Source organism: Argiope bruennichi, chromosome 6 (genome assembly GCF_947563725.1).
Source record: "Argiope bruennichi chromosome 6, qqArgBrue1.1, whole genome shotgun sequence".
In the NCBI taxonomy this organism is placed as follows: Eukaryota; Metazoa; Arthropoda; class Arachnida; order Araneae; family Araneidae; genus Argiope; species Argiope bruennichi.
In genome coordinates, this window is record NC_079156.1 from 101,727,554 (window position 1) to 101,742,874 (window position 15,321).

Below are 15,321 nucleotides of genomic sequence, written 5' to 3' on the forward strand. Positions count from 1 at the left end.
TCGACCATTTTAGAAGATCTGTGTCTATCTGCTAAACAATTACTTGTTTACAAATTAACTGTGTGGCCCTGATTTGAATGGATATCCTGCTCATATTAAACAAAACTTGCCTTAAAATAAAACTAATTATTGGATTAATAATATAGATAGTGTAAAAGATCATAAAATAATTTTTCTTGAATTTATTTTTTTAGAAAAAAATAATATTTCATATTTGTTTCATTTCCTACAGACACGTGATAATTTAATACACGTTAATGACACGTTAATTTAATGAAAATCATATTTTTAAAGGTTTCATTTCCAAAAAGATTTAATTTATTTTTAAATGGAGCTTTAGTCAATGTGATGGCAACACTTTCAAAAAAGCTAATTTTTCCCCATGAATGCAAAACGTGCTCGTGCAGCTTAAATTTTATTTTTATTTTGTACGAAAAAAATTGTTGAAAAATATAGTTAAAATATTTATTTAAAAATTAATTAAAAATAGAAATTTAATTTTAAGGTTAAAACATTGGTATCATTTAAAAGATAAATTTTTCATCATTAACTTGATGCAAAAATCTTTTTTGTGCGGTAATAATTTCGGAAGTTATAACAGAAAGGCGCTAAAATTTCGTTTATTTTTTAAATAAATAGAATTCTAATTAAAAATTTGAAAAAATAACCCCGAGGTGCACATTCCCGGCCTCCAAGCTATACACGTGCCAAATTTCGTAGCTAGAGCGCCAACACACACACACATCGAGCTTTATTATAAGTATAGATTAATGTGCAAAATGCATTATTACTTTCAGGTCCTTTAAATCCTTACAAAGAGGGATTTTAAGAAAAATAAATTTTGTCGTAACGGGAATCGTAATAATATCGTTGAGCCTTTTGTTAATAGGAAAAATATAATAAATTTGTGTTTTAATTTTACTGAAACTTGACCTCTTGTATGGGCTTCATGAACATTAAATACAATTAGCTGGCAAATTAGTCATAGGAGCAATTAGTCTTTTGAAGAATTATTTCTATATATTGCCTAATATGCCTCATATAACATTCATACTGGCAGTTAATCAGTACTGCAGATTAAATCCAAATTTGAAAATCATATCTGTTTGTATGTAAAAGTCATTAGTTGTCTTCTTATTCTTCTTAAATTATTGATATCAATATGCATTTGAATCTATCGCAGGTGGCTCAGGACTACTTCTGTGTCTCAGTTTTCAAATCTTTTTATACGAGACTCCTAAGTGTCATCCATATATCAAAGATTCAGAGTTAAATTACATATTGCAAAACCAGGAAAATGAACTGTCTCATAAGGTAAATAATCAGGACTTTACACCATATTTTCAGCATTAATGAACCCCAAATATTTTATATAAATGGTATATATCTTATTTTTTACTTTTAGAGACCTCCAACACCCTGGAAAAAAATTCTTACATCAGTGCCTCTTTATGCTGTAACATACGCGATCTCCGCTGCATTTTGGGTAGGATCTCACTTCCTTTCAGTTCACTCCATATTCCTTGGAACGATTCTGCACTTCTCTCTTGAGGAAGTAAGTTTGTTAAGGCCCATTTCTTTCGAAGATTAAATTACTGTCCTCTTTCATTTATACATCATCGATTTCAGAAATATATTTTCAAATTACGTGCCGACACAAATAAATGTACATAAATGGCCGTATCATTATATAAATAATATGCAATGAAACGTGGCTAATTTGGAATTGTTGGTAATAGAACAAAAATTTTGTTTATCCAAAGTTTGATTTAATAAAATCTATGCCAAAAGCGAGTACACCAAGAAGGAACTATAATTTTTAAACAAAAAAATTGTTGGTGAGTAATTTTTCTGATTATTTATCAGTTTTAATAGTGAAGACTATTAAAAATTGAACATAGATTTTCTTGGATTATTACCCCATATCTCAATATGAACGGCTCTCTTATATAACTACCCTAGTTTAGTTTAGTTACATTAACGTCCTGTTGTGAAGCAATACTAGGACTATTTTGGGACGGACCTCGTCATTTTGAACCGCAGTCAGATGACGAGGACGACACCTGAGTTGGAACTCCCCTCTCCACACCGCACCACACCAGCGAGAGGACGTTTGGTCTGACGGATTTAACGTGCAACAGACCCCCTTACACGACGGTTCTTCGGTGGAATCGGGTCACAAACCTGGAACCCTACGGCTCACAAGCCGAGACCTTACCACCAAGCCACAGCAGCCCATATAACTACCCTAACCTCAATATAGATTTATAATTTAGACATAGAGTATCCAGGAACATTAGCTCTTACTTCAATATAAACTGCTATCATGGTCACAATCTCGGATCTTTAGCATTTATCTCAATATAGAGCGCTATCTTGGACATCGAGTGTTTTGGATCATTAGTCCTCGGATAGTGACTCACTCACCATTCAAGACGGTGAATCGTTTTGGCATTTTATTTGCTTATTTTTAAATTTAATTGTTAAAAATACCTACAAAATGGTAAGTCGATGTAGAAAATATTGCAGGAAAATATAAATTAAAACTATCATGTATATATATATTTTTTAAAGCAATGAACAAGTCCTTTTCTTAAGTGAATAAATATGCATCGAATTATTTTTCCGAATGTAAAGGATTAATATGAACTGCTATCTTGACATAACTGTGGATCGTTATCCCATATTCCTATACCTTAATAAGGATTGCTCTATTCCACATATAGTACCTTTTGTCATTAACATTTATATCCGCATGGATAACAATCTCGGACATAAAATGGCTTTAACTCAGTCTAAAAAAATATAGTAGAATTTTGAACAAAGATTACTTTGGATCATGAACCTTTATCTTGGTATGAGCGGTTTTCTTGGAAAAGAGTGAACAATTTCAAGCAATATTCACAAACTCATAGTAGAAACCTACCATCCAATGATTTCAGTTTCAATGAGTGCAAGTTTCAAACTATTTTCATTTGTGCAAGGCATACCTACAGTCCGCCCCAGCCTGAAGCCATTCGGATAAAACGATAGGCCGCCACAAAGCAACCCCACCCAGCACAATGGCGCAGGACTAACTCTTGAAACTTTCTTTTTCCATCAGACCAAAAGAAAATAAATTTAACCCACTATCACCGTTCCAATACTGATTAAAATCTAACAGTACCTATTTTCTATACAATAATAGTTAATGTACTAGAAGACCATTGCAATGATATCACATTAAATTCTTACATAAATAAGAGTATGATCATACACTCTACAAAGTAAAAAAAAAAAAAAAACACAGGAATAACAAGGATTGTCTAAGACAACAACATTTGAAGGTAAGTAATGAAAAACTTGGTAAAACTTATGAAGAACATTCAAGAAATAACAACATATTTACAAAAGTATTATTTAATAAGCTAAATGAATCCCTTTTCTTATTCTGATTTCAAGCCTAAAAATATTTTAACATAATATGACTAGAAAAAAATGGCCCTTTAAAGGGTTAAACAAACAATTAGATTTATTCGAACTGAGCAACTCATAGCAGCATGAAACTGAGAACTTACCCATTATTGATAGGACTCAGCTTTTATACACATATAGAATGTACGGAACAATTAAATTTGAATATTTCAGAAGTATCCAGAACCTTCCAGATCTTAGCTAAACAATCGATAACAATTTAAGTAAAATAACTCCAGTCTTTGGGTGAATACACTGATTGGGATCCGAACCAGAGACCACCCAATTTCAAACGAGATACTCTGCCGACTGAGTTACGGCGATTGCGAGTGTTTTGACTAATGCAACTATATTATGTTAATTATTGTGATCATTTTCTACTTATAATACCATACCAAAGAACAAAATAAGGGAAATTTAGCAAATATTCATCTTGGAGTTTTCAAATAAGCGATTGAAATGGTGCGTTCAAAAGAAGAAGAAATGAGAAATAAATGTTGGAAAAGAAATGAGTTCACAGAACTCGGGCCTATCCGGATTTTTTGTTATCCGGCCTGCCCTTCCATTACATTAGGCCGGATACTCGGAAGTGTAATTTACATTTTGTATTTTAGAGCATTTTATTTATTCACTGCAATAAGTGTTACACAAGAATGAATAAAATAGTAAAATTGCTTTTTTTTTTCAGAATGGTTTTTTCACGTCCTTTCCACTGGCAATTCAAATGGTGTTCAGTTATACAGGTGGATGGATATCAAAATGGCTAGAAACACGCAATTACGTCGGAACGGATAAACTTCGAAAAGGATTCAATTTGCTATGTAACTATTAGGTTTCTTTCTTTTATACTAAGAAAACATAACTTTTTTTTTTCATCTTCAAATGTTACTTCCCCTTTTTCAAAAAATGAAAGAAAAATACTTATTAATAAAATAATAAGTAATAATAAAAATTGGAAGAAATATTTCCTCCCAAAAGAAACAAAATATAAATCCCTCTTTATGATGATGTTGTCGTGACCGCGTTACCACGGAAAGGGGGTGCAGTAGCTTCTGAGGGTAAACACCCCTGAGCACCCGAGGGCAGAAATCTGACTTCTAGCTCATATGAAGATGGCACATGCCCTTTCGCTTGCACAACTTCCTTTTACAGGGGGAAAGCTCACACACCTCACAGAGAGAACACAGGAGAAGAACAACAATGACCGAACCAGGACTCGAACCCGGGACCCCCAGCATGGGAAAGACGCGCTACCTTTAAGCCATGACACCAACTAATCACTCTATGATTGTTAAATTATCATAGGTACTGTTTTCTTTATTAGTGCTAGATCTTAAACTCTCGTTTGTTTCTGTCTGAAGCATTGTTTCCAAACATAACAAGACAAGAACATGAAATAACTCTTTATTAACTTTAAACCCTCATCTTTGTGATGAAAGCATTCATTCCCAGAATAAATAATGTATAAGTTTTAAATTATTAAATTCTCATAATTTACTCTTCTCTTTATGAATATCAGAACATTTAGTTCTCATTTCTGCATTATTAATCATTCATTCCTATTGTAAACGCTAGAGGTAGTGGTCTTCTCGAAGCATTCTTGCATACTGTGGTGAAAGCTTATAAGCCAGTTAACAGCTGCGCTACACGAGGAATTGCTTTTGTATCGTGGTCATGTTACTGAGCTGCGAAGCATAAGGTCCCAGGTTCTATCCTCGGCCATCGCAAATTAGCCACATTGGTGACCTCGGACGATGATCCTTCAACCTTCGTACAGCTGTTGTGGCGCCGTCTACCCACAGCAAACCAAAGTCGTCAGACTCACTTGACGCAGCAACAGAAAGCCGTCAGACTCACTTGACGCAGCAACAGAAAGCCGTCAGACTCACTTGACGCAGCAACCACTCACTCACATACGCTCGCCATAACGCTTGGCTGTACTCAAATGGGTACAGGTGCATTAGAATCAGCAGCTAATACATCACTACTCAAGAGCCATATCGTTTGGCTCACTGGAGGGAGAGTCTGTTGTGAAAGCTTATAAGCCAGTTAACAGCTACCTATGCTACCCGAGCAATTGCTTTTGTATCCTGGTCATGTTACTGGGCTGTGAACCATAAAGTTCCACGTTCTATCCTCACTCATTCCAATCCGCCACAATACTCTCTAATAAAAGTGTCATCCCTTCTTCCTCTGTTGGAAATGGCGGACCTTGTCCAAAGTAAAGACTTCTTGAATGCTTGTTTTTAACTTTCAGAATCAAACATATGAAAGTTCTTTGCTTCTGAGCTTGTTTTTTTTAACCCTGTTCTTAACTAAATGCATTTTGAACACTATACTTATAAAAGATAGGTTTTTGCAGTAAATTAAGCGTCTTCACTGAATCTAACTCGCTATATTTGGTGATTAATCGCTGGTATGATTTTAGTATACCCAAAATGTGTTTTGAAACTACAGCTGTAGTTACAATATCACATTCAAAATTTCATTTGATTAAATCGCTGCATTTTTTTTTTCTTTTTGGTTACCTCGTTTACCAAAAGTATAAACGGTTAGAAGGTCAACCCCTAGATGGATTCTATTCTAAATTTGATGCATATTTACATTTTGAATAGTAAATCTGTACAGCAAATTTTATCTATTCCTTCTTCAGGTTTTAATTCCAGAATTCACATAGCCGGTATAATTCGAATAGCCGGGACATAATTCGTAATTCGTATAGCCGAATGAATATTCATAGCCGGACAGAAATACTTCTTCTTTACAGATCTCCTTTATAATTTGACAAAGATCTACAAATTTAATGTAATGTTCTCGAGTTTATCCGTCCAGCTCAAAGCATTTTCAGAGATATAATTAATACCAAAAAATATATTCTTCGAACCGAGGAGATCCGGAGCATGGCTATTTGTCAGAACCGGGAGCTTGAATTATTAATGAAAAGCCGCTTTTGGCGACCAGCCAGTTCGCCAATCTTAATGCTCGTTAAAATTTTAATAATTAAATATTTTATGTAATTCTTGCTTTAATAGCTTCTTCGTCAAAATATTTTAAATCTTCAAATTTTGATAGTCATACAATTTACTCATAATATTATAAAGGTTTTCAGTCATAACGTAATATGTAAGTTTCTAATTTTTTTGTTTGCTCCCTTAGAATTTATACTTTAAATTAAAATGGAAAGGATTAATCTGCAATTAATATAATACAAAGCATACAACTAACCTAAAAATAATTTAAATCAAGTCTGCATCCGTTTAAATTTGTTGTCAACAGTCAGAACACAATGCGCATGCGTGAATTTTCAGCGCCAGTTGGTAACGCGAAAGCGTGAATTTTTCTACACCAGTTGGGATAACGCTATGCAGATTAGAAATTTTTAATTTCCTTTATTCTGTTTTATTTTAATTACAAAGTATTTCAGAATGAATCTGAAAGATATATTAATTAACAGTGTTTAATTTTAAATATTTCAAACATTAAGAAAATAATCAGAATCGTTTGAAATAATCGGTCGAAAAACTTTAAGCCTAACCTTATTAGCGTGAGATAAAAAACTGAAGCCGTACTCATTTGGCGATGGAGAAATGAAGATTTTTTTTGGCGGGAAAGTCAGTTGATAATTAAAATTCTAATAAAAAATTCAAAAAAAAAAAAAAGAAACTCCAGGTGCACATTCCTGACTTCCAAGGTATACATGTACCAAATTTGGTAGCTGTAGATCAAACGGTTTGGCCTGTAGAGCGCCAACACACACACACACACACACATTGAGCTTTATATAAGTATAGATTACAATACTCCTTTTTTGTGTACTTAGTATGAAAGAAATAATAAGATACGAATATAAATATCCTTTAATAGAATTGAAATATTAACTTTTCTTTGCCAGACTCGCTTTCAGTCTTTTTTGAACTTGAGAGTAAGGGAATTAATATATTCCGTATCGGCAAAATCAAGTTCCGCCATATTAGCTCGCTATTAATGAAAGAAATGTGTTAATTCTAATTTTTTAAAGAAGTTTTCATTGCTTAAACAAGCCTAAATATTATTGTAATTAAAAAAATTTAGACAAATGTTATATTGAAAGGATTCTTAATACAGAATAAAAAGTAGGCAAATGAAACAATTAATTCCTTAAAGCTGGTTATTTTTATTTGAAAATTGATTGATGTTAATACTTTAAATGTGTTGCTTTAAATAACGTAATTTTCTGATGCATAAAATATTCTTTTTTGGGGGAAGGAGGGGGGGGGCAACCTCCGTTGGAAAGTCGAGACCGTGATTGTGTCTGTCTTCATGATTCATTTAATTTCGTGAAAATTGCGAATAATTTGCTTTCGCCACTGCCACTGCTTTCAGTCCGCTGGTCATACAAGCTCATCCAATTCTTCATAAATTACTTCTAAATGGTTAGGGATGTTTGACATCTTCTTCTATTTCTGGAAACCCTGCTTCATCAATATTCTTCTCCTTGGATTCATCTTCAATATGATAACGTGACTAACGTCCTGCAGCGATTCATGTCTAAATAAAGTATTAAAATTGAACAAATAAACCGGAAATAAAATCAAGTATGAAGCTGTATTGACACTCGGCCAGTAGACAGCGCATGCGCAGAAAGGAACTTATTTGTTTGCCACAATTTCATGAGATAGATTCAGGCAGTCCATGCTTGGCTATAAATTGTCTTTTTGGCGTCTCTGGACTTTTCTTTTTCACTGCGTATCGTATTGAAAGGATGGATGTTTGCACAAAGAAACATGGTAAAATAAAATAAAAGTCAACATACCTAAATTTGGAAAACTATAGAAAAAATGGCAAATAAAATGAAAAAAAAACACCCTCGCATTAGAAAGAACAAAGAGCAAAAAATGTCGGAATTAATCTATGAAAGTGATCAATTTTTTCACGCCAAAAAAACTGCTGCATTCTACAAGCGCAGGCGCAATAAGAAAAAAAAAAAACATCATACAGCTGCATGTTTTTGCCCCATCAGCAATTTTCAACCTTTCTACGCATGCGCTGTCTGCTTGCCATCTTATAACTGGCCAAGTGTAAACTCGGCAACATTGTAAAATGGCATTCCGCAAAACAGTGCTTGCTAACGACTGGCTGTATTTCATGAAATAAACTAAACTTTTGACAAGAAAATTTAAATTTTTTTTTTTACTATCATTGATATATACGAATATTTGTCTCTTCTAATTTGTCTTCAAAGGTAAACCTTCTTGAAGAAAATAGAACTTTGTTTTTAAAGTTATCAAAGTTATATATAAAAAATATATATTATTATATGAAAAAATAAGTGTATGTGAAAAAAATAATACTTGTCCTTTATGTATTACAGTTTGTATTGGATATTCACTGGGCCTTATTGGAGTAATTTACGTTGGTTGTGACAGGATGTGGAGTAACATCATAGCCATTATAGCCATGGGCTTTGCTGGATTTGTCTATTGCGGCTGCATGACCACAGTGATTGATATGTCGCCTACTTTTGCAGGTATTCTTTTATCAACAATAATAAAATATGGTAAAATCTACGAGGGTGAGTCAAAAAGTAAAAGGACATTTGAAAAAAAGGCGTATTCATTCTAAAGATAGAAAGATGAAACATTTATTATTTTTCCACGTAACCACCCTGGACTTTAACGCACTTTCCCCAACGTTTCACTAGTTTTTTGATTTCGTCGGAAAAAAAAAGATTTTTCGGTTGCATCTGCAACTAATTTTACACCGCATCAATGACTTCTCCATCAATTGCAAATCTTCTTCCTCTTGGCGCTTTCTTTAATGGTCCAAACATATTAAATCGCTTGAAGCCATGTTTGGGATGTTCCAGCATTCGAATCCCAACTCTTTTATCGTTTCGGCCACCCATTGGGAGAATATGGCCGAACGTTATCTTGTAGCAGAATGACACTTGTTCGCAGTTTTCCCACAACTTTCGGATCTGATTGCAGGTTTCAATTTAGTTCGCAACTTATCACCATAGTTCCGACTATTCTAAATTTCGCTTTTTGAGGTAAAATGAACAGTTATTACACCTTCCATGACCCAGAATAGTGTTAGCTTAATTTTACCAGCTGGTAGTTGGCGTTTGCATTAAAATGTTCGCGATAAACAGCTGTCATCATACCGTGTTTGCATTCCACTAATAATTTCCGCAGGTTTAATACCTTCCGCAAACAAAAAGCAAACCACTGCACTCAATTCCCCCTTGGTGTAGATCGACAAAAGAGCTGCCATATTTAATGGAATGCTACACTCCAACGACTAACGCTGGAATAAGAGTGACACGTTGCATAGAAATGTTGCAGACCGCTCCAATTTAGCCCTGGATACTAGCAGTTACCAAACTCTGGAAAACGAAATTGCAAAAGTCCCGTTACTATTTGACTTTCCCTCGTATGTGTTGATTTAAATTCTCGAACATTTTTGCATAAAAACTCAAAATCGGTAATTTTAATAACTAACAGTATTTTAATTACATCTTATTATTCACTTAGAGATATCATATGAAAAAGATTATGAGCGAGAAAAACTTCTCTTCATATGTCACCTTGATGTTATCATCATTTGCACAGCAACTAAGAGCGAATTCCATAGCTAGATTTTAGGCTGGTCAGTGCTGCCATCTATCAGGAAAGCATTTTATTAATCATGATTCAGCCAAATTTCTGACATATATTAAATTAATGATAATTTCATAATGATTTTTAAAATTTCTATTTAATTCTGATTTATTTTGAAAATTATTGTAATTTTTTTATTTAACATGAGTAATAATATGTCAGTTATTACTTTTTAAAATAATAAACGCAATAGTTTTGTTAAAAAATAAATTTCACTGGAATATTGATAAATCAAAATGAAATTGTAGAAAATGACTCTATAGATGCTATTGGTGAGGTAATCTGTGATTACCTTAACATAACGATAAATTCTATAATAATAAATACAAATAATTTCTAAACTAATAAATCCTTTCTTTAATGATAAATTCATATTTATGTACAGTTTCTTAAAAACTCACGAATTAAACATTATTAAAATATGTGAATAATTTCCTTTTCTCTTTTTGTATTCTACTTGCACAGAAAATTTTCTTTCTGTCATACGTTTTATATGGCCATCTACTGGTTGGATATTTTATAAATAGCTATAGACTAAAAATAATACTCCACTCCCAACGTCACTAATAATTTTAGCAGCTAATTAATTTTATTTGTCCCATAATAATATTAGCAAAAGAAAATCAATATCGAACACAGTATTTATTATCAAATAACTTGATTAAATTAAATAATAAATTAGAAACATTACTCCTAATTTTTGTTTTCAGTATTGAAATCCCTATTAGCACGAGATATTGTAACATATCTCTACGAAGTTGTCCAACATTCCGAATGCCTTTCAGCATCGTCTAGATATCGTAACAATGTTGTTGGGCATTTTGTGCTAATATCTGATTTATCAATACCGTTGGGCATTTTGTGCTAATATGAATAATTTCTGGATTTATCAATACTTTCATTACTGCATTTTAAATTTCTAGGCAAACGTTATAATATCATATAATTATTATTTATTATGTTGCCTATTTTTGTTTGTCCTAAATTTGTTTTTCTGGGTTCTTCTGCCGCACACTATAATATCAGAAAAACCGAAACCTGATTACATATTACTTATCTATTTTCTCCCAATGTTCTTTTATTAACTAAGAATGGAAAATAATTTGGGACAAACAAACATAAAAACTTTCAACTTCAAAAAAAAATCACATATAGCTATAAAATCAATCAACCTTATGATTCAAGCGAATCTTGAAATTTTAAACAAATAATTCTTGTATATATAAATTTATTTCGTGTATCTCGGAAAGGCTCTAACAAATTGGATCAAATGTTATGTTTAGATAAGATACTGCTTTTTAAATTTATCTATTTGGTGTCTTTCCTGAAAAAAAGCTATTTCACACACACACACATTTTTTATAACTAAATATAACTATAACTATACATGACGTACGTAAGCGTATCAGCGATAGAGTAGTGTTTAGAGCTTCGTGATTTCAGGCATCTTTCTCATGTTCGGTCCCGAGTTTGCATTTTAGTTACATTTCGATTATAACTTGAAACGAGCCATGGATAGCATTTTACGTATGATTTTACAAAAAAACAAACTTGCTTTACCTGTTACTATACCATTATAATATTATCGTAGCAATTTTAATTTTTGCTGAAAAATCTAAGCAATGTTTTTATAAATAAAGGGGGATTTTAAGATAGACAAAAAAATAGAAAAAAAAAAGGACTTTTAAAAAAGCAAAAGCAATAAATTTCATTTTTCTTTCAGGAACCGTGATGGGACTATCGTCCACTATAGCTAGTTTGGCCTCTTTCATCTTTCCAGTTTTGGTTGGATTCATGACAAACGAAAAAGTATGATTCGTTATTCACAAGTGTATACATACTGTTTTTTTTTTAATTTTAAAATTATGCATTGCATTATCCATTGAATTTAACATTTCGAAAGGCATCTGAGAAATTCATTAAAATTCTGCAATATTGTTCCTAAATATTTATTTCATACTAGCTGGTACCTGGCGCATTGCTGTCGCAGAAGAAATAATTTTGGAAATATCGGTTGAAATTTGAAATAGCTGTCTTGTTTAATTACGAATGATAGAAAGAATGATATTTATTTTGTCGACAATCAATACATTATTGAAATTGAATGATATATAAAAAAGAAGTACAAATGATATTTATTATCACGTGAGAACATGATGTTGTTTGCGTTACGGAATTTTGAATAATTGAAGCTCGAAATCGCGTAGGCAAAGAATAAAGCATAAATGGCAATATTCATCTTCATCTGCTTCACCTGCTTTTACCAGTATTGCATTATTATTATAGACGCTTCTTTGAAAGCATTATTAGTATGTATGCTTCTTTAAAAGGTTGACCTGCTGTTAGAGACATGGGGTTTTCATCATAGTAACTCTACGGGGCTATAGATGACCCCCCCATGGAGTCATCTACTGCGCATGCGCAGATGGGTTTCGTTATATCTAGTAAAATACATATATTAGAGACAATGGGTTTTCACCATAGTAATCCTACGGAGCTATAGAAGATCCCACATTGAGTCCTCTACTGCGCATGCGCAGAAAGTTCCGTTATATCTTGTAAACTACATATGTTAGAGTCATGGAATTTTCATTTAGAAATACCCCCGGCGGTCCTCCCCACAATTTTGGTGCCATTGCGCATGCTCAGTACAGATTTGGCTTAATATTGGTCATATCAATCACGGATCGATACCATTGAGTTCCTATGGGTATCGATGAAGTCAACTACTGTTCAGACCGGAAGTTGCTATATTTTGAATTCTATGCAACGTAGAGACGAATGCGACCCGTATAAACACTCGTCTCGATGAATAGTGTCGAATGACATTTTTACTGAAACTCTGATTTCGATAGGGTTCGAGATGTGGGTCTCGAAATTTGCAATTACGAAATTTACATTGCATTTGCTCATATCTTTGGATAGTACTTGCCAAATGCACGTAACGATACGAGTTTCACGTTGCTACTCCTAGTGATTCGCGAGTTACGGTCACTCAGAGTTATAAAAATTTGAATTTTCGAGCAAGGTTTTCGACCTCGTTTTTGTAAAAATTCTCTTTACTACTGGCATCGATACACTCTACTCGCTGTCGTTTATCGAATGATACCACATTTACGTTATTAGGAGCCGAGAAACGGAAACGAGAACGGGAAAAAAAAAACATGATGTTGTTTTGGTTGGGGGGGGGGTGAACTCAAAATCGCATAGGCAATGAATAAATCATAAATGGGGCGTCCTAAGCTTTCTCCCGATGAAGCCTTGCAAAGAAAAAAAGAAAGGGAACGAAAGAGCAAACAGAGGCCGGAACAAAACCTTCAATGAAACTTTTAGAGACAAAATCTTCAATCAACAAAACCGAATGATGAAAATTTAAAATTTGAAGCTGATTGAATTAAACATGAACGTTAAATAGTTTTACAACGGGAACTAAGAAAACATAAGCGTATGCAATGTGTTGCATATTCTCAATCGCAACTCTCAACTTCAAACACAGAATGTGGCCATTTAGATTCCGAATCACAACCGTTAACGTTCAACGAAAACGTTTCGATTCTGAGTTTCAAATATCGCTTTCTAGCTCTAAACAATTCATCGAAAAAAATGTTTTCACATGATAACGTGAAATTTGCCATAGCAGATTTAAATTTTGTTATTTTGTTATTCTATTTTTTTTTTTTTACTTTATTATTCAAGTGCCTTAGAATGGACAATATTTTTTTGTTTTTCCGTCTTCAGCAAAAACAAACACATTTCTTGGCTATCCGATTCGTGAGCATCCAACATACAACTGACCCTATGAAAAACATGTATCAATCCGCACACTTGAAGTGATTGACTTTGCGCCTTGTTGATTGTAATGAAGAATGCAAGTTGAATGTGGAACTGCTGCCGTTTGAAATCAAAAGTCATATGGGTAGGAATAATGGGAATGCGTGGAATGAGCGCTTCTTCTCCATTCGACTTTTCGTTAAGAATAGTTGACTCGATTCTTATTGCATATTCCTTTTTATATATTAGATATAATAATTGTACTATACATATGACATTTGATCAAATGCAAGCAATAAGTTGGAAAAATGTTATCGCAATCGGATGGTAGTTCATAAAATACGAACGAACAAAAATTCATTTTTATACATCAGATGTAGTCGCCATCAATATGGTGGATGCATATTTATAAATATTAACTAATTTTCTTTATTGATAACGACTATCTTGATTTTATTTGATTTTTTTATCAATTCACTTTTTTTCATTATTCTATAAAATTTAAAATTGGATGAAGGCAATATTTATTTATTTATTTTTTACATTTATACTAAAATTACTTTGAATTATGGATCTAATTTTGACTTTTTGTTTTCCAGAAAATAATTATATTGTGCCATGTTTTAAAGTAAATGTTTATTTGCGCATCAAAATAAATCAAAACCTATCCACAAAAGTGTCCCAAGAGTTTCTATGCTTAAATTTCAATATTGCTATTTAAAACAACTAGCTTGCCGTGCATTGAGCAAAAAAAATGTTAGGAAATATCAATCGACTTGTCTCTGCTGTACGTTTACTAGCATTCTAAATAGGATTCATTATTAAAATACTTTCTTCTATTCAAAAGCGCCAGCAAATATTCAATTTAGCGATTCATGAAGAAACAAAGGTAGATGCGGAGTGATATGTAAAGTGGCTTGATGGTAAGGGATTAGAGCTGACGTTTCCGATCATATCCGAAACAGTTAATATTTTTGGAGGGGAGGGAAGGGGGGACTTCGGATGCACTGACTTGAATCTTCAAAAAATAATAATCAGGCCAAAAGACTTTGAGCAAAAATTCAAAATGTTTGATGAAAATCAAATACGTACACAACACGTACCAAATATAGCAAATGTATTATGTACAGAAAAAGACTTACAGCCAACAAATAATAGAGTGATCAGATCACAAAGCATATTCATGCTTTTGAAGAGGTATGAGACGCGGGAGGATAGAACCTGGGACCTTTTGGTTTGCAGTCCAGTAACGATCCGATTTTACCAAAACAGCTGTTCGGGTAGAAGCGCTGTTACTGGCTTATATGCAATTCACGACACTTTCTATGATTAGGTATTTCAATGAATTGTTTTTAGAGCCGATGATTAATTAAAGTCCTCTGATTTTCCAACAGAATTGTAGGAGCATTTGTAGGCTAAATAACATAAACACTGAGCATTTGACAAGTGGAGAATTTTT

General features: G+C 33.1%; 1 protein-coding gene across 2 annotated transcripts in view; it reads left to right on the top strand.

The window, feature by feature from the left end:
• Positions 1-15,321, top strand: part of LOC129972469 (putative inorganic phosphate cotransporter) — a 55,309-nt gene that overhangs the window by 31,870 nt on the left and 8,118 nt on the right. For both annotated transcript variants that reach the window (XM_056086613.1, XM_056086615.1), the window contains 5 exons: positions 1,184-1,314; positions 1,406-1,555; positions 4,142-4,274; positions 8,804-8,959; positions 11,815-11,900. In XM_056086613.1, the coding sequence (XP_055942588.1) occupies positions 1,184-1,314; positions 1,406-1,555; positions 4,142-4,274; positions 8,804-8,959; positions 11,815-11,900 (656 nt within the window). The remainder of the gene's footprint in view (positions 1-1,183; positions 1,315-1,405; positions 1,556-4,141; positions 4,275-8,803; positions 8,960-11,814; positions 11,901-15,321) is intronic.